Source organism: Sceloporus occidentalis, unplaced genomic scaffold (genome assembly GCF_023333645.1).
Source record: "Sceloporus occidentalis isolate IW3139 unplaced genomic scaffold, rSceOcc1.0.p SCAF_1, whole genome shotgun sequence".
Classification (NCBI taxonomy): domain Eukaryota; kingdom Metazoa; phylum Chordata; class Lepidosauria; order Squamata; family Phrynosomatidae; genus Sceloporus; species Sceloporus occidentalis.
Window position 1 is genome coordinate 283,950,699 of NW_028316981.1, and position 19,788 is coordinate 283,970,486.

At 37.4% G+C, this 19,788-nt stretch overlaps 1 protein-coding gene across 4 annotated transcripts in view; it reads right to left on the bottom strand.

Moving 5' to 3' along the window:
- Positions 1 to 19,788, bottom strand: part of LOC149324002 (importin-11) — a 173,984-nt gene that overhangs the window by 151,285 nt on the left and 2,911 nt on the right. For all 4 annotated transcript variants that reach the window (XM_089495221.1, XM_089495245.1, XM_089495236.1 and 1 more), the window contains exons 2-6: positions 14,009 to 14,152; positions 8,265 to 8,365; positions 5,667 to 5,739; positions 3,608 to 3,811; positions 271 to 403 (exon numbers count right to left, since the gene is read on the bottom strand). In XM_089495221.1, the coding sequence (XP_089351347.1) occupies positions 271 to 403; positions 3,608 to 3,811; positions 5,667 to 5,739; positions 8,265 to 8,365; positions 14,009 to 14,146 (649 nt within the window). In that variant the 5' untranslated portion in view covers positions 14,147 to 14,152. The remainder of the gene's footprint in view (positions 1 to 270; positions 404 to 3,607; positions 3,812 to 5,666; positions 5,740 to 8,264; positions 8,366 to 14,008; positions 14,153 to 19,788) is intronic.

Genomic DNA, 19,788 nt, shown 5'->3' on the forward strand with positions numbered 1-19,788 from the left:
TGACTAAACTGAACTGACTATCATACTATGGATGCATAAAAAGACTATATGACTCACAAGAAAGTCAATGATACTTGATAAGGCTAAAGGCAATGGGAAAAGAATACTGTATTATGGAGCCCCAAGTTTACAGGATCTGAGTCAGGTTGTTAATAACAGTCTCTTGGAGTATCTCATTTATAGGGGTGCTGCAAGTCAAAGTTGGCTTGGTGGTACATAAGAACAATATTGATTTAATACATTTTGTACTATTGCTGTTCGGTCCATTACCTTTCAATGATAACAGAGTTCTTTCTAATGAATTACTCATAGCAGTTTCATCTCTGCTACAAATCTGTTGGAGGAATGTATCTGTATGGTGATTCCACAAGGAACAGGTAAAGCTATAAATTCCAGAGGCTAACTGCAATAGAAAACGTCATTTATTCATAAAGCTTGATGCAGATAAAACAAATCTAGCCAAAATATTTCTTAGTGAGAGAATACTATGATCTTAATTCATCTACAGTCATTCATAATAGTGTTGTTGAAGATAGTCAAGACCAATTTGTTTCTTTGGATTTACTTGGTGATGTAGTGTAATCCTAAATGTGTTTATGTATAATTTAGCTCAATGGGATTCTTTTCACATGATTTCAAGTGAACAGTCTTATCCATAACTAAATTTCAGCGGTATCAGAGCCAAGATCCAAAAGGTAACATATGTTTTTGCATGTGGATAGCATTAGCTCAGTGAATTGCTAACTATAAACCCTGTGCCATATCACACTCTTGAGATGCCCTCCAGCTTCCAACAGTATTTGTTAAATAGCATAACAAGCTGCTGTTTGAGAAAAACAAGTCTGAAGATCCTTGGGATCACAAAAAGACTTCCCCATCTCTCTGGATTCTAGTCTAAATGTATACTTACTTAATATAATTACTAAATGTATAGTTATTTTGAATTTTTGAAGCCTGTGCCAATTATGGTTAAGTATCACTATATCTTGAGTTCCTTCTCACTAGCCTTTTCCTTTTCACAAAACTTCTTCTAACAGTCTGAAACTAACTGGATCTCAAAGACCATAGTTATGGTGGGAGTCACTACCAATAATTTTACCACGTGTTAAGAGTTCAGGAGTCTTAGATCTGTATCAGATTTACCAGACTACAGACTACTAATCTCAAAAATGTGATTCTTCCACACTTTTCTCAATATAAGAAGAAACTGGAAATTCACTTCTGGTTTTGGAAAACAAAAACAAAAACAAATCCAAACATGTCAGCACCGGAAATCCCTTACAAAAGAACTGCCACGTTTGGAAGCTTCCAGGAACAGTCATTCTCTTTTGTGGGGACAGATTTTTTTTTTCTGGTAAGGATGTGCAAAAGCAGATGAGGATTGTGCTGCATGTAATCAACCATTTAGGCCAGGGATGTGGAATATATGGCTCTTCAGATCCAAAATACCAGTTCCCATCAACTCTAGCTTACATAACCAAAAGCAAAGGAAAATCTAAGTCTAAGAAAATCTGATAGGACACAAATATCCCATTCCTAATTAAAATAAAAATCTGATGTGGGCCTTTGCCATCACAAATCCAATTTTCTGCATTCTGGCAGTCCATAATTCAAATATGCACTGCTGAAGCTACATGATGCAGGTGTGAGACCATACTGTATTATGAAAATGCTGTTGTGAAAATTTAGGTTGAATTATAAACATGTCAGTAGAGAGGATGAAATGGTATAGTCTGGGTACAATTGTAGGAATAAAACTATTCTGATGACAGGTGCAAAGCTGAGCAAAATATAAACTAATTAAACATCCCTCTCCACTCCAATTATTTAAATTTTGACCAAACATAACAGAATGGAGACAGATGGCTGTAAATTTTACAACGTTAAATATTTTCCTCCAGCATAATCCAATTTATGTCTTAAAATGCAACTCTTTTCCAGAGAGTATTTTGGTTTTATAATTTCCTTAAGGACAGAACCTTGGGTGCTATACATCAAAGATGTTCCTGATCTCAAGTGAATAAAAAAGCACCTGTTGTCCCTACTCAATTTCTCTGTACCTAGAAACTGTTTAATATGAGAGAAACATGCCTTCCCACAGTAACCTGTGGTGCAGATCTCATCAAAATTAAACATATTTTGTTGGATTAGTGATATATAAAATAAAATAAAAGACAGAATCTTATTTTATTCACAGACTACAAAACTGTATAATCATCATGATGTGTACATTTATTTCCCTAACAATTCATTCATATCCATAGCACGTTTCACTAAATAAAATAAATCACCTTCACTAGTATGAAGGGTAACACAAACATAATGTCTGAACGTGGTTTGTTTCCATCAGTCACAACTAACTCACATCTGATTCTAAAAGACTGTCTGAAAGACTGGTTGGGTAGCTTTACTTTGAAGAGGATCTGGAAATCAGTTATGTAAAACATTATAGGCCCCATTTTCTATTTAACTTAAATTCAGCCTGACACTGGAAATAAAGCATCTTTTGCCATTTCATATATTATTTCACAACCTTTAAATTACTATGCAGGGCGTCTGGGCTCCAGATTGGTCACCAGGAGATCTAGGGGTGAGCATACAATACCTATATTAAAATCTCTACACTGGCTGCCTATTAGCTTCTGGACACAGTACAAGGTGTTGGTTATAACCTTTAAAGCCCTTCATGGCTTGGGCCCAGCTTGGGGAGGATTGCCTTCTTCCATACAATCTGCCCCGCACTTGGTAAAAACTTACTGCAGCCAGCAAAAACTAGGCTGGCGGCAGTTGCCAAAGACCTTTTCTTCTGTCGCTCCCAAGTTATGGAATAGCTTGCCACAGGAGATCTGACATATTGTCAGTCCTGACTGCTTTAAAAAGGCTGTCAAGATGTATTTCTTCCAGCAGGCTTTGCCAGAGTAGCCTCTCAGTAGCCTCCCATCAATTGCCCCCGCTTAGTTTATAATTAAAATGTATTTTTATTGTGGATGGGAGGGTTTATGGGTTATGTTTTACTGTATTTTAATGTTGTTTTATTATTGTTAGTTGCTGTGATCTGCTTGGAGAGCAGCATATTATTATTATTATGTACAACTTCCTCTCCTAGTCACACAATAGTATTATGCCTGCATGTGGATAGCACTACCAGAGGTTCTCCTTTAACAACAGAGTCAGTGTTCCAAAGTTGGTTTAAATGTAACAATGGTGCATATGTAGTGCTGCTCTATGGTTAGTGCTGTAAAAAGAAGTGGGCTATTCACCAGAAGAGAAAGGCAGCTTGTACCCCACAGGCCACTCCAAATTGCTTAAATGCAGTTAAGAGATTGGGAACCATTACACCTATACTGGACCAAATTCATTCACTTCTTTGATTCTGAGCTGGAAATGGTCTTATTATCAATTCTGCTGTGAAGATGCCATCAACTAGAATAAAGGTTTCAAATAAATACTTTCAATGTGACGATCACTTGGACAGGAGTTTTGAGTTTCTCAGTTGGATGGCATCATTACTCTGTTCTAAGTAGTACGGATCAAAAGCAATTAAACATCAGCTTACTAGGAAAAATCAGTCTAACTGAAATGGTGCACTACTGGAAATGATACTTACATCATAGAAAAGTTTTCTATCTGCAGCAAGCCGTTTAGATGCCAAAGTTTTTGTGACATGATAGAATGTAAGCAAAGCTCTATGTTGGCGAAGGTCGTCTTGAAGTTTTACACATTCTACAAGGGTAGGAATAAGTTCTGGCCACTGCCTAGGGCAATCCAGTCTAGCCACTTTTGCAATCAATACAGAAATCTGAGTGGCAATCTGCAAAGACAACAAAAGAAACACCTCTAGTTAAGCCAAATGCACATTAGAGCCTCAGTTCAAAATACTGAGGCTTGATTTTCATCTGAAATATCCTCCTATTTCTGATGAAATTTCAGCCAACCATTCACTAAGCTAGGCCTAGCAGATATATAAATGCAACTGAATAGTGATGCTGTAAGAGCAAAGAATAATAGTTAGCACAAAAAATAATGCAGTTCACTTTTCGATTTGCTCAGTCTTCCTCCAGACTTAGCACATTAAACCTTCTCCCTGCAATCTCAAACATAGGGGTTTTCTCAGGCAGGAGAGGAACATTTCTCTACACCACACCCTCAATATTGCCTATGAATATTTTCTTGAATATATCTTGCTATCTGGAGTACATGTCTAAATATAGGACTCAGAAATTTGGCCTCTCCCCGCCCCAGGATTCAGAATTCTTGTTATTTTTCATTCTCTCCTGACTGAAACTAATTAAGTTTTCAAGTTGCCACAAGACTTTGTTTTAACTGATGCAACAAATTTAACACACCTACATTCTACAGCTGAAAACTATATATCCTTCTGTGAGTAGACCAAGTCTACAAAAGCTTATGCTATAATTTCTTTTACAGTTAGTCTCAAAGGTGCTACAGTTAGTTTGAAAGATGCTACTATGGGGATGCATGCATTCCCATAGGATACAAAAACCTCTTCCTGAGATCATGCCTTGAAACTTACAGAGTAGATGGCATCATGCTAAAAAAATTCATAGAACAGAATCATGAGATCTTGGAAGGGGCTGGAAAGGGCTGCAAGGGTCATCTAGTCCAGCTCCCTGCCATGCAGGAATACACTACTAAAGTACTCTACTAAAGCCTTTAAAATGCCCATCCAGCCTCTGTTTAAAGAGCTCCAAAGAAGGCAGTCTGTTCTACTGTGAAAAAGTTCTAGTAAATAAGTTCTTTCTAATGTTTAGGTGGAATCTCTTTTCTTGTAAGTGAATCCAATGGTTTGTATTCTAGTCTATTGAGGAGTGGAGGGAAAATGCTCTATCTTTTACACAATATCTCTTCAGATATTAAGAGACAGTTATCATGTCAACTCTCATTTTTCTCTTCTCTAAATTAAATATATTCAGTTCCTAAGCTGTTCCTCATAAAGCTTGGTTTCTAGAACATTGATAACCTCGGTTGCCCTACTCTGAATAATAATAATAATAATAATAATAATAATAATAATAATAAAATTTATTTGTATCCCGCCCCTCTGAGAACAATCGGGGTGGCTAACAAAGTTAAAAATACAGCACATATAAAATCCCTGGTGCCCTCCCCTCCTTAAAGTATGTTCCAGTTTGTCGATATCCTTCTTGTATGGCGGTGCCCACAACTGGACACAGTATTCCAGGTGAGGATTGGCCAAAGCAGAACAGAGTGGTACTACCACCTCTAACCTCTATGTTCTTGTTGATGCAGCCTAAAATTGCATGGGCTTTTTTGCCTGCTGCATCATGCTGTTGACATGTTTTGCTTGTGGATTAATAAGATCTTTAGATCATTAATTAATAGAATTTTTAGCATCTACTGAAACTTTTAAAAAAGAAAGCAAAAAAAGGTAAAGAATATTACTATAATTGTTATATGAAATTTCAAATTCATCTTCTATATGTTCAAAAGCATAGAGCTGTTATCTGTGCTGATTAACTTTTATTAAGAATATATTCTTTGCAAGATCAAACATAAAAATTATTTCGCCAAATATTCACTGAATTTAAAAGAACCAAAACCATTTAATTAAGAACTTAACAAAACTGCAAATTATAAAAAACATCCTTAGAATGTTAATGTTCATCATTAATATCACCACTAACCTGATTTACTGGCTCATTGAAATTGGCAATAAGCCCTGCACGCAATGTAGATTTCTCTTCTTCCGAAAGAGCACTGTTTGTTGGAAAATGAAAACCATCATTATAGTAATGTTCCATGAGTATGTATTCTGGCATTTCTTAAAATCTAAACATTTGAGAGTTTTTTAGTCAGCAAGAATGTAATAAGACTTGCCAAGCAGTATGCTACTGAAAACCTCTAACTATTCATTCAAGTATCTAATATTGTGGGAAATGAAGAGGGGGCGATAAAATGGCAGATTGACACTTCCATTGGTAATGTTCTGTAACCTTTTACTTATTACTATAAAATTATGAATTTAATCAATTTGGGATATGACAGAAAATGCAGGCATCAATCATGCCATTTTCAGAACTAATGCAATAGCACTTGGATCATGAAGACTAGAATCTGAATTCCCACTCAGCCATGAAGCAAATTCTGTGACTTTAGGACACTCACTTTCTGTCACACCAACCTGCCCTAACAAAGTTCTTATAAATAGCAAATGAAGTCATTCCACAAATAATCCCCTTTATTAAGTGGGGAAACAGCAAGATTCAAACATGATAAAATGTGCCTGTTTTACCAGATTACATTATAGGAAAAAAACACAAATGAAAGAGCAAATTGCCTATAAATCTGGATCAACAATAAAGTTTAATAGCTGAAATTCTAAAATGAGGTAAAGATAGAAATTGCACCAAAGGTATAAGAAATGCCAAAGTCTGGAAGCAAAAAGAGAACAGTCATTAATACTGTTCTGTGGACGCTTGCTCAAAGGCTTGTGTAAGAAGAGCTCACCCATCATTATAGGCAGGTTTTATAGCTGTTTCTATGCTTTCTGTGCAAATGGAAAAACACAGTTGGCATTATTAATGTATTACTTACAAACTGTTAATTTACAAATACAGGCACTACAAGATGCCACCATCTAAAAATGTTAGCGTTTTCTTTGTATCATGTGCATTTGTGGAAGTCAATGGGAACTTAAGAGATTTGTCAACTATTACCCATTTAGAACATTTAGCCAACTGTTAAAATACACAACCGGATAGAAACTGGTGAAAGAAAAACTTCATATTACTGGTATATGCAAGAGTAAAATACCCAAAATATTTTATACGTAAGCATTTGTGTGGGTAGAAAAATTAAAAGAAAGATCTTCTGGAAAACGGGTTGTGTGATGCAATACTGACATCTGCAGGATGGTAGAAATGATCTTTCAGACACAAATTGAGAAACTGCATTATGATTTAGCAATTTTCCTTTACTACTAGTAGTTTCCAATTATTCAAATAACATATGTTTTCCTTCGTTATTATAAAACACATGTCCACTAACGAACATGAGATCTCAAAATATGGACAGATTATTAGTATGACCTTGCAGTCTTTGAGTTCCAAGCTACTTGGGGTTTTAAATGTAAGTGTCAGCATTTGGACAGGGATCCTGAAATAAATAGGTAATCACAGCATTTCTTTTAAGGCTAGCGATCAAAGCTGGCTGTACCAGTTAGAAATCTGGATACCACACTTCTACATTGGTCTAAGTTATTCATGAGAACATCCCAAAATACAGGTTGAGTCTCCCTTATCCAAAATTCCAAAATCCGAAATATTCCGAAAACTAAAACTTTTTTCATGGGTGCCTGATAGTGACACTTTTGCTTCCTGGTGGTTCAACAAATTTTGTTTCATGTACAGAATTATTTCAAAAAAATTGCATAAACAATCTTCAGGCTATGTGTATAAGGTGTACATAAAACATAAATGAATTTTGTGCTTAGACCTGGGTCCCATTTCCAAGATGGGATGTACATATATGCAAATACAGGTGTCCCAAAATTAAAAAAAAATCAAAATCCAAAATACCTCTGGTCCCAAGCATTTCAGAAAAGAGAGACTCAAATGGTATAATATATTACAGTGATCCAGCCAGATTTGTAAGCATAGATCACTATGGTTAGATCACCTTTACCCAGGAATGGCTGCATTTGGTTAATCTTATTGACTAAGCATGGAACCTGCAGCCAAGTTTTTAAGAAGTAACCCAATGTAACTGATGAAGTTACATTAAGATTATCTCCTTATAAGAGCACATTTTTTCTTGTTGACAGGAAGGTACATTTTTGCTGTTAATATGTTTGTTAGTAAGAAAGGTTAAAGAAATGTCAGTTGTAGTGAGAGTAAATCGGTTTCTATTGTCAGAAGGGTTCTATTTAAGTCTTGAGGTCGGACAGACTGGAAGGAGCAAGAGTATTAGTACCATGATAGAAGCACCCCTGAGATGGAAGCCAGCCAATCTGAGTCACCACGGAAAAGGGAAAGAATTATTTGTGAACACTATGACATACAAGCAGGTCCAAGGATTGTTGTTTGCTTTCACTGTGGGCAGCAAGTAAGAATGGGTAAATTAAGAGGGCATTACAGCACCAGCAATTGCTCAAGGGAGCATCAAGTGATCTCACTTAGGATCAAGGTAGAAAAGCCCCAGCAATCAGGTGGCAGAGGCAAGACCCATGGCCTCTTCTCATAATGACTACCCCGAAACAGAAAGACAGAAAAGGTGTTCCTTACTGTGGTGCCACACGTCTCCAATAGCGGTCAATTCCATTTTTGAAGTACAGCACCGCTAGCCATCTCACATTCACATCTAAGGTGTGATTTGTGACGATATTCTATAAGAAAGATAAAATTCAACATAACTAAATATATTACATTTATATCATCTTAAAACTAGCAAATGGCTTCACCAAACCACTCTATAACATCACAGGAACATACATTACAGATATGATCGTGGACTTGTTCTGCAGCTTTCAGATCTCTTAGTCTTCCCACTCGTTCTAATTTTAAAAAGGATCTCCTATCATACCAGGCTGTGAGAGTGTATAAAATTGGGCTAAATGCCTGATCATTTTACTTAGTTTGTGCTGTAGATAATTTTCAGTTCCCTAATTTTTTTACTACAGGATACTGGGGGAGGGGGAGCTGGAGTAGATACAGTACCCAATATCCTGCTGGGTAGATGAGGCTCCTGGATGTCTGGAACTGTCTACTGACATGGCATTCTACCTTCCTGAACCAGGTGCCATCCAGAAGTTTCAGGCTAACGTGTCCAATGGGGTGAAATCATGGAAGCTGAAATCAAAAATATCTACAGCATACCAGGCAGAGAAAGTCTTTTTAACATTTTGTCTGAACAAAGCCACTGAGACTGAGAACAGCTTTCTAAGCTATTCACATTGCTTTGAAGCACAGGGCCTGAACAGATGGGCAGGAAAAAGTAGCTCAATTCTGCTTTTTACAAAAGTGAGTCGAAACTCCACTGACCACATGGCCCACTCCCAAGGCAGAATGAATACATCAAGCGCAAACACACCACCTGAGACCTCCAAGTACCTCTCACGTCTGGCCAGATGCCATCCCCTTGCATGGCTGCCCCTTTGATTGACCACATAATGGTATGTGCTATGCTCTGCCTTTATGGGGCATTAGTGCTCAAGTGATCCATTGGCAAAGCACAGTAATGGAGACACCCCCCCCATACATAATCCTTTCACCCCATGCCCCCTGTTGCACTGTATGGTTTGTGTATATTGTAATTATATCCATTGGAGTTGTCACACTTTAATTTCTTTACTTAGCTGCAGCCCCGCACTTGCGTCAGGGCTTTCAGATGCAGGTGCAAAGATGTACATTTTCCACCTTAAGTTGGACTACCCCAGTTTTTATTTTGTTCCAGGTTTTAACTCCAGAACATGGCTTTGGTCTGGTTTCCAGCTGCTTCTGAGGTGTCCGTCATCCAAACACCCCACCTTCAAAGCAGATTTTGCCCATGTATTTCACCCCTCAGACTGTCTGTCAGTTTGTGAAGATAATATAGGATAATGTAAGCAGTTAATGAGAGCAGATTAACACAGTTCTCATATCCATTTGGTATATGCATTCATAAGATAGCTGAAGCATTCTCCTAGACACCATACAAGCAGCTTCAAATAAATCCCTATTAAATGTGTTAAGAGTATCTGATTCTAATCTGATCATATAACTGGGTTATATGAGAAACTAATCATAATGACTGACATATTATATAATATCACAGAAGAACATGAAATTCAAAGCAAGAAATAGTATGTCATTTCTTCTATATTTTTTCATTGATTTATATCTACTTATTTTAATGTCCTGTATCTACTCATGTATGTCTAGAAATTCAAGTCAAAAAATTTATCCAAAAAACCTGAGTCGACTTATCCATGGGTCAATGTAAGTACTGTATCTTAACTCTAATTTTAAAAACGGAACACTCCCCTGGTGAAAGGCAAGAGTATAATCTGCCCAGGAAGCACTAACCCCCTGCTTGTTCTCTCATACATCCAGCCTTAAGAGTGAACACAAACAGTTATGCCTGCTGGAATTATGTACGTTCTTTCGCATTGTTTTCTTTTGCTTCATCCTTTATGTCCTTTGCTTTAAGCACCTAAGTTTTACCCTCAAGTTAAAATGGGCCATATTGAAATCCACAATTTTGGCCCCAAAGCTTGCCCTCAACTTATACATGATGTCGACTTACAGCATTGAGATTTGTACCAGATTTAACAACACTTAAATTCAATTCACATTTATTGTACATTACCATATGTCGACACAAAAAAGTATAGGTTTAAAACAAAACAGTTATCCAGGGAAGAATACCTTTTTCCTGAATCTGAACTGTTCTCATGAAATACATTGTTTTCTGTTGCCCAATGTTCAAATTTAGCTAAAAGATGTCTGGTGTAAGCTTTGGTAACAATCAATCATACTAATTGTACAATAGTTTGATGGTTGTTACCTGTCCCCAGAAGGTTCCAAATATGCTCTGCGCAGGCATAGGAATACTCAATTGTGTGATTCAGAGAGACCACAAAGAAGAACCATGGATTCTTTATCCACAGATTCTATCATCCACAGCTTGAATATATATATATATATATATATATATATATATATATATATCTCTTCCAAAAAGCAAACTTGATTTTGTTATTTCATAGAATCATAGATTTCTTATAAGGGTCACCATTTTACCCATTTTATTTAATGGGACTTGAGCATCCATGGATTTTGGTATCCACAGTGTCCTAGAACCGAACCACAGGGGATAGCAAGGGCCCACTTTAGCAGTCTGATTAATATGGTTGTAGACTTGGCACAACAGAGGTACCCACCACTTTCTATGCTCCTTTAACACTTCCTTACAAATCTCATCTTCTCCAGTAGCTTTGCCCTGTTGTAAGGATATTATTATGTCTTTTATTATATTATATTTTTTTATTCTTGTTCTTAGACATATTTTAAAAAGTATAGAAATGGTTCACCCATGTACCATGTGTCGCAATATTGAATTCTGTACATTACTACCTATTGCATATGTTGCTAATTTATCAATAAAGAATTAAATGGTTTTAAAATGGGGCAATACTAGCCCTCAAAACCAGAGTTTTCAAAAATAGATGTGAGAATATCAAAGTAATTGTACCTCAAAGTAATTGCATATAACAGATTGCAGTCAGTCTGCTCAGCAAAAGTTGAGAACCTAGCAATTATGCAATGGAAAGAGCAAGTTTTGTTCAAACAAATAGATGTCTTTTCAGTCTTTTCCCAGAATTAACATACAAGGTGACTGGGGAAAAAAGTGGTGAGAATGAAAATCTATTACTTTACTATTATATTTTAATCACCCTGTACTACTGGTATCCATGGTTTTCTTAAAGTCCTACCTGGAAATAAATGATATATTTTATTTTTAAATGAATACAGTTCAACTGAAAAAAATTATTGAAGTAACACTCCAAAAGCATAGCCTCATACAAAACCAGTGAGTAGGTTACAGGTACACAGGGGCTTCATGGGGAGCGGGCTTCATGGACTGCCCCTTTTTATTCTGCTACTGAAAGTACTTATGTCAGCAAATGACCCATTAGATTCAGGTCAATTTTTTAAAACTTTTTATTTATAAAACTTTTTATATACAATTTTTTTTAAAAAAAAGCTTCATGTTACATCAAAATGTCAGAAGATATATTGAAGCTACACACTCATTATTTCCAAAGTTACTTTAAACACAACTCCCAACACTGTACCCACACGCTTCAACAATCTCTTTTTTCATGATTTCACATTTCTACCTGTTACCTCGAAGTATAATATTCCAATCAAACTAAGCTTCTTGAATATTTAAAAAGCTGCATTTAGCTTATCATGTCTACTCCCTATTGTTGTCTAACCTGCAATTTGCCATTATCGGGTCCCATTCTTCCTCTATTGATATGACATCTTTATTTGATAAGTGGCCAGACAGAATGTCCATCTCTCGAAATTCCAGAATTTTTCCCCACCAATATTCTAAGTCAGGCATTACTTGGCTTTTCCAGTGTTGAGCTAATGTAATCCTGGCGGCTGTTATCAAATATAACATGATTCTTCCGTGTTTAATTCTAAGCTGAACTGGGACTTTATCCAACATGTTTAATAAGTACATTTCTGGTATCATTTCAAAATTGAATTGTAAGATATGTTCAATTTCTCTGTGTATATTTTTCCAATAAAGTTTTAATTTTGGGCATTTCCACCAGGCATGGATCCAGGTTCCTGGTGCTTTTTCGCATTTCCAACATAGGCTGGGATCTGTTTTGTAAATTTTGGCTATCTTACTTGGAGTCAAATACCATCTGTGTTCCATCTTCCAGTAATTTTCGCAAAGGTTTTGACATTTAGTAAATTTCTTGGTTCTTTCCCTTGCATTTTTCCAACTGTCCATCTCTATAGTGCTTCGAAAGTCTGAGGCCAAGATTCAGGTCAATTTTAACAGAAGATAAAACTGTAAAATCTAAATATGCTTGGATAAAATGTTGATCTTATGGGAAATAATAGAAGTAGTCCAATATATTGCACCATTATCTACCAGGAATTTTTTGTTTTTGTTTTCTGCAAAAGAGCACAACATATTGAAAGTTTGCACAGCAAGGATGTAACTTGTGTGTCAAGATAAGAGAAACCTGAAAAGCATGAACAGCCAAAAGGAAAGTTTAGAAACTGAGGTCGAATGCAGATGTGTATGGGTGCACACACACAAGAATTACATTTTAAAAGTCACAGAAAAAACCAACACCATAGGGCAATTGGCCCATTACTACTGAAGAGAACCTAGAGTATGAAGTAGCACAGATTTATTAAAAACCTTTTACCAATATTTGTATCAACTGCTGTAATCCACAGTAATGCTACTAGGATGGAAGGTTTAAAACAAAATATGCAAACCTTTTATTTATGAATGCAATCTTTTTGTGCAAAACACAATTAAAACAAGTACCTTGTTAACTGCAGTTAACAATTTTGTATGAACTGGAAAATTTGGCTACCTCCTTTCCAACATATCAGGATCTTAAATCAACTTCAGAGTGGTTTTAGATCATGCTTTGTTTTAGTAAATATAGGGCCTGTACAGACAGGTCAAAATAAAGCTGCTCCAGGTCACTTTGGAGGTATGCTGTTTAAATGACACATGCATCTTAAAAGGTCAGAAGCTGCACCAAAGCTGCGCTCCAGTCCTTAGGACTGGAGCGTGGCTTTGGCATGGCTTCTGGACTCTTAGAATACATGCATCATTTAAACAGCATACCTCCAAAGTGACCTGAAGCAGATTTATTTTGGCATGTCTGTATGGGCCCCTAACTTCCCTGTTAAGACAGTTGTTTCACTGTTTTGAAACTTACTATTTATTAAATACTTGTAGGAACCACAAATAATGCTATTAAAATATTTCAGGTGTAAACAAGAGACTTGTGCATATCTCAGCTAAATAAGCCAATATGTAATAACCTGAATGGGACAAAAAAAAACAGCAGTGCTCGGTAATTTGCACTGCATTGTTCCTTGACAACTAGGAAGCTTTTTCCTCTTTGTTCAGACTCACTCACTTCATGAGCAATAGGGTTTTCACAATCAGTTATTCACGTAAAATCCAAGTCGGCATGCAAAGGAATTTAATGAACTGTGGATACCCCTAAAATATGTAATAAATAAGTTAATGCTTACATACTTAAAATTCATCTGCTGTTAAGTGCCTAGTTACACCCTAGTAATCATCAGGTAAACCTTGATCATCACATGAAACTAGATTAGAAAGCTTGCCAAAACTTTATTAATTCACTTAACAGCAATTTATTGCCATTGCGGGAGAGGTTTTGCACTTTTAAAGAATGTTTAATTAAGTCTGATAGTAAACTATTTGGTAATTACTGTTCACAAAAATAAAATGAAATGATGTAACTTACCAGCAGTACTGAATAGAACCCTGGCTGTGTCTCCCACTGTTTCAGTTGTTCCTCAGCTGGTTTTAGCACAGCAGTATTTTGACTAGTGGCTTGGGTCAAAACCTGAAGAACAACACTGCTGGCACTATTGAGATCCATGAAAATCTGTCAAAGACATTTGAGAGAAACACACTGGTATAAAAATATATAGTGCAAACTTTTATCCAGCTATTTATTTACTAAATTCAAATCATTAAAAAAAAGGACTAGACCTTAAGTATACAAATTTTTAACACCCGTGCTGTGACCAATAACAATGTTAAAGCTTGGATTAATATATTATTGATCATAATAAATGTAATGTACATCTTATTGCTTTCCTCTAAAACTATCAGTGGTATAGGTTATGGCCCAACACTACAAAGACCTCTGGTTTTGCACACTCTTGACCCTACTGATTCCCAAGATTTGATTTCCTATCAAGGTTAGCACAAACAATAATTGGGCCAGTATGTGTATAATGGAAAAGTATTGCTGCATGGTGTAATTGACAGTGTGGTGTAGTGGTCTGAGTGTTGGACTACGACTCTGTTCCCATGACACCCACTGGCTGACTGTCCCTGGCCAAGTCACATGCTCAGCCTCAGGGAAAGGCAATGGCAAACCTCCTCTGAACAAACCATGCCAAGAAAACCCCATGATAGGTTACCCTAGGGTCCCCATAAGTTGGAAATGATTTGAAGGCACACAACAACAAACAACTAGAAAACTGCAGAATATTGGAGGTGGGAGGATGAAAATTAAACCCAAGACTTATTCATGCAATGCTAAAACATACTTGGTCAAATATCACAGAGAGATAAATAAGCAAAGAATTCATATAAGAAGCCTTCAGGAATCATGTGTTATTCTCTAGAGCAGTGTTACTCAAAGCAGTGGTCCCTGGACAAGTCAGTCCTTGGCAAGCATCCAGGAAAGGAAAAAAAAAATGTAACCTATGAGCATAAATATGGTGCCAGTCTGTGGCACACTGGGAAAAGGTGATTGTTGGTCTGCTACATCATATAGCCCAAGAAGGCCTGCTCTATACAACTTTGCTTCCTTTAAAGCCATCAAAATTAGCAATAGCAGTAGCATTTACATTTCTCTAATGCTTAATACAGAACTCAGTAGTCTCTAAGCTGTTTACAACATGTAAGCTAATTGCCCCCAACAAGCTGGGTATGCACTTTAGCGACCTACAGAAGGATGCAAGACTGAGTCAACCATAGAACCCTGGGATCGAACTCACAACCTTGTTCATTGCACCATCAATAAGAGAGGAAAAATGATTACAGACTTTGGTAACAGAAAGTCATAACCTACTCTCTGTAAGCTATTGATGCACAGAAAAGGATTTCCCGCTTTTATCTCAGGTCAAGTAATTAGCAGAGTGAATGGTATGGAAAATTGGAGGCACTCAGCCATTGTTTGAAGGCACTGGCTGAGTCCCAACACTGGCACTTACAAGCATCAGCTGGAAATACTGTACTTCATTGCTTCTTCCTGCTCTCCATGCAGGTAGGAAAGAGGTAGAGAGGGGAAACAGACCCCTATAGAATTACTGGGGGGATCCAGCCCTTGAAGCTATATACCCCTGGAGGGAATGATATACAGTGGGCCCTTGGTAGCTACGTGATTTCGTTCCAGGATCCTCCTTGGATACCAAAATCCGTAGATGCTCTAGTGACTAGTCCCATTAAATAAAGAGTAGTAATCTCTATCTATCTATCTATCTATCTATCTATCTATCTATAATGACAAAATCAAGGCTTGCTTTTGGGTTTTTTAAAAATATATTTTCAAGCCACAGATGGTCAAATCCCTGGAATCAAAGGAATGACTTTACTTGTAATATGCTTTCAAAACAATAAGAAGAAATCCTGAGAAAAACTGTAAGAATGTATGGGGTTTTTGCAGCAATAGTCAGAAAACAGAGGAACAGATGAATGCCAACTACCTGTATGGTACTAGTAACTTAAGATGTATGGAGAAAATAGAATGTCTGAACATTTAAGGGGTTGGAAGAAAGTGACTCCCCTCCACCTCAAACAAGTTACTGACAGTACTTTCCAAGCAGCATAGAATAAATTAATGCTACAAACCTTCCAAAACTATGACACCTCCTGTAAAATTTGTTTAAAATACTAATGTTGTACTAAAAGCGCCAAGATGATTAAGAATAATCAAAGGCCACTAAAATATAAATGGAAATGTTGTCCCATACTGAAACTCTCAGACTGGTAAAATACAAATCAATTAATCAATAGTAATAAATTACTCAAACAAATAAGCCAATGTTGTGTCTTTTTGTGTTGTTCTTAACTATCTTCGAGTCAACCTGAGTCATGGTGACCCTGTGAATGAGACACCTCCAAAATATCCTATATTCAAACGTTCAGCTCAGATGCTGCAGACTCAGGGCTGTGTCCTCCTTGATTAAGTCTTCTAGCCAGTTGGTGCGTGACCTTCTTCTCTTCCTACTGCCTTCTACCTTCCCCAGCATTATATTCTTTTCTAGTATGTATGGTGTTGCCAAGTTGGACAGCCTCACTTTATTCACCTTGGCCTCTAGGGAGAGTTTAGACTTGATTTTTTCCAGACTCTTTTGCTTATTCTTTTAGCTGTCCATAGTATCTGCAGAACTCTTCTTCATGGCATGGATATGTATGTCCTCCATGGCCATTTTTTTTTTAAATGTTCAACATTAAGCCTACCTTAGCACTTTCCTCTTTGACTTTTTTTAGTATAGTCAGACCGCCATATCTGTGGGGGATCCGTTTCAGATCCCACCGCAGATACATAAAAAAAAAATGCAAGACCTCAAATCCTATTCCCCCTAATGGCAGTGCGGCATATGCATGCCTGCTAGTAGGGTCACATGTACACATGGCCATTGGGGTCCTTGGGACTTGCCGTCCGTGAATGCTCAGATCTGCAGATGGCAAGCCCGCGGATACGGAGGTTCGACAGTAATTGTTCCAAGTCTTTGGCGGGATACAAACCGCCATATAGTACGTATAGGATACGTACTAGGGTTAGGAAGGGGCGGTGCTTCCGCACCCCCCTAACCCTAGTACGTATCCTACACGTACAAGATGGCGGCGCCCCTTCCACATGGGCGCCGCCATCTTTACGTACTGGACGCATAGCGTCCAGACGTGTCGCGTCCTTTGTGACGTAGTGAGTGCGCCCCTGGCGCCTCGCTACGTCGCAAACGCGACTCCAAAAGAAGCTCCATTTTGGAGCTTCTTTTTTGCTCCGCGCGGGAGCTGTGCGGTTTGGCTGCTGCAGCTCCCGCGCGGAGCAAACGGCGGCGGCAGGGAAGCGCCGCAAAGCGGCGGTTTGTATCCCGCCTTTGTTATTTTCCACCAGTAGTATGGTATCATCTGCATAGCTTAGATTGTTGATATTTCTTCCTCCAATCTTTACAGCCACCTCTTCTGAATCTAAAGCTGCTCTGCATGTGATATTTTCTGCATAAAGGTTTTTTTAAAAATAGGGTGACAGAATGCAGCCTTGCCTGACTCCCTTTCTGATTGGGAACCACTCTATTTCTCCATAAACACAGATAGCAAAATATGAAATAAGTGCCATCTCAGCTTCAAAAAAAAAGTTAAAATAAATATTATCGTTTAAATCAGACATGGGCAAAGTATGGCCTGTAAGTAACATATGGTTTACCCAGGTTCAAAAAATTATCTCAGATGCCCTCTAGGTGTCACAGGGACATTTCATCATGTTTTTGGTCCTCTGGGGCCATTTTAGAGCCAGTACAGGCCTTTTTGAAAAGCAGGAATCAAACAGGAACAATAACTGCTTGTTGTTAAGTATGGCAAAAATAGACCCCATCCAAGAGTATTTAAAGTATTATAGGAAGGTACAATGGGGAGGCAGCCACCTTCCAAGGTCTCTGGGGAGGGGGCTAATGTGGTTCTCTAGCCTCACAAAGGTCTACATAATTTTAAAAGCATATACAATTCCCATTGAGATTTTTTTTAAAAGAAACTAATTTCTTTCTTGTGAATAATGTCAGTATCTCTTATCTACCCACAAAATCTGTATACATTTTTAAATAAAAGCATCAGAGAGATAGAGAAATTGGAATTTTCCAAAAATTCATTAGGCATCTGTTTAAGTGCAAAAATTAACAATTCTGCTGAACGGAGAATTCTAATTAGTTATTCTGAAGAAAAAAACGTTCTCAAACATCCCCTTTTCAAATGTGAATTATTATAACCCAACTATCTAATTAAAGCAAAGCAGAAGTGGCAGAACCTCGCTGTTTCATTAATTTCAAAATGCAAATTAGCCAAATTAAAAAGAGAAAAGAATTTTAATGCAATAAACAATAGTTAGGAGATAAGCCTAATTGTGCTTTCAATCTCACAACATATGGTATATAAAACTACACATTTACAACAGCAGAATTATCTGAAGAAGTCTTGAAAGTTCCCTTATTCCTTTACAGTGTAGTAGCCACTTGCAGTACTGTTTGGGAGAAAGGCACCATATATATAAAATTAAAAAAGAAGAGGGAGACATTGCCCTTCTATTGCAAGGGAAAGTTACTATAAGGGACATAACTAGATTATTAGAATGTTCACATTTATCTCCTCTTGCTCTCTTGGTAAACTAATATGTCACAAACCACATACACCTTTTTAAAAAATTACATGTGGTTGATACTCAGGAGTTCTTAAAATGAAAGCCAGGCTTCAAATTCAAAGTAACACATGCATATTGCAGTGTTATGGATCTATGAATTTTATCCTACTATCCTGTGCACTCTTTCCTGGAAGTAAGCCCTACAGGACGCAATAGTTCTTTCTTCTGGATAAAGTGCACAAATGGTTCTTTCTTCTGGATAAAGTGGGTCTGCACATTTCTCAGATTAGAAGAGACACATGCCACTTTTGTCTGATTTGAATGCAGGTAAGGTGGGGGAGAACAGAGACCCATCCCATCCTTTCCTTTTCAGGAAAACACTTGGAAGGCATCAGAAATTATTCCTCAATATTTCAACAGAATCACAAAGCATCCATATCTTATTTATTTCACTTATAACTTGTTTTATTCCATGGCCTTATAGTAGTTTAAACTTGTCCCTATAGACTCACTATTGAAGGTAGAACAGCAGAACATTTTCAGCCCTGTCAGCCACAGCCTGTATTGGTTGGAGGGACAAGAGATCTACATGTGTATGCATACATCCTCCTACATTTCAGGACATACATATTTCTTCTCACAAACATACCACAGCATGAAGGATCTAGAGATCATAGCTAGGGGCTGGAGTCATTATGAATGCTTCCACAGTCACCAAAGTGATCTCTACTGAGATTGCTACTTCTCATTACCAGACATGTAGAAACAGAGGTTATGGAAACAACAACACTAGAAGGTGGGGAAAGTTTTCACCTCTCAACTTCACCAGGAACAGTGTAACTCCCATCAGCCCTATCTAGCACAGCCAACAATAAGAAATGATTGACACTACATTCCAACAACATCTGGACAACTATACATTCCCCACCCATTATAACAATTCTAAATACTGAGCATGAAATCTCAGCTGTGGGATGTTTAAAATTACAGCTTCTTTGAAGACTGTAGAAAGATCAGTTTGGCCAAAGAAACCCTACATAGGGCTTTGCAACAGAATATATTCAGTGATGAAGGAAGAAATGTCTAAGGAATGAATATAATGCTTTCAGACTGGCAAGGCCAAGGATCCAGAATGGACAGTGAGTGGCATCTGC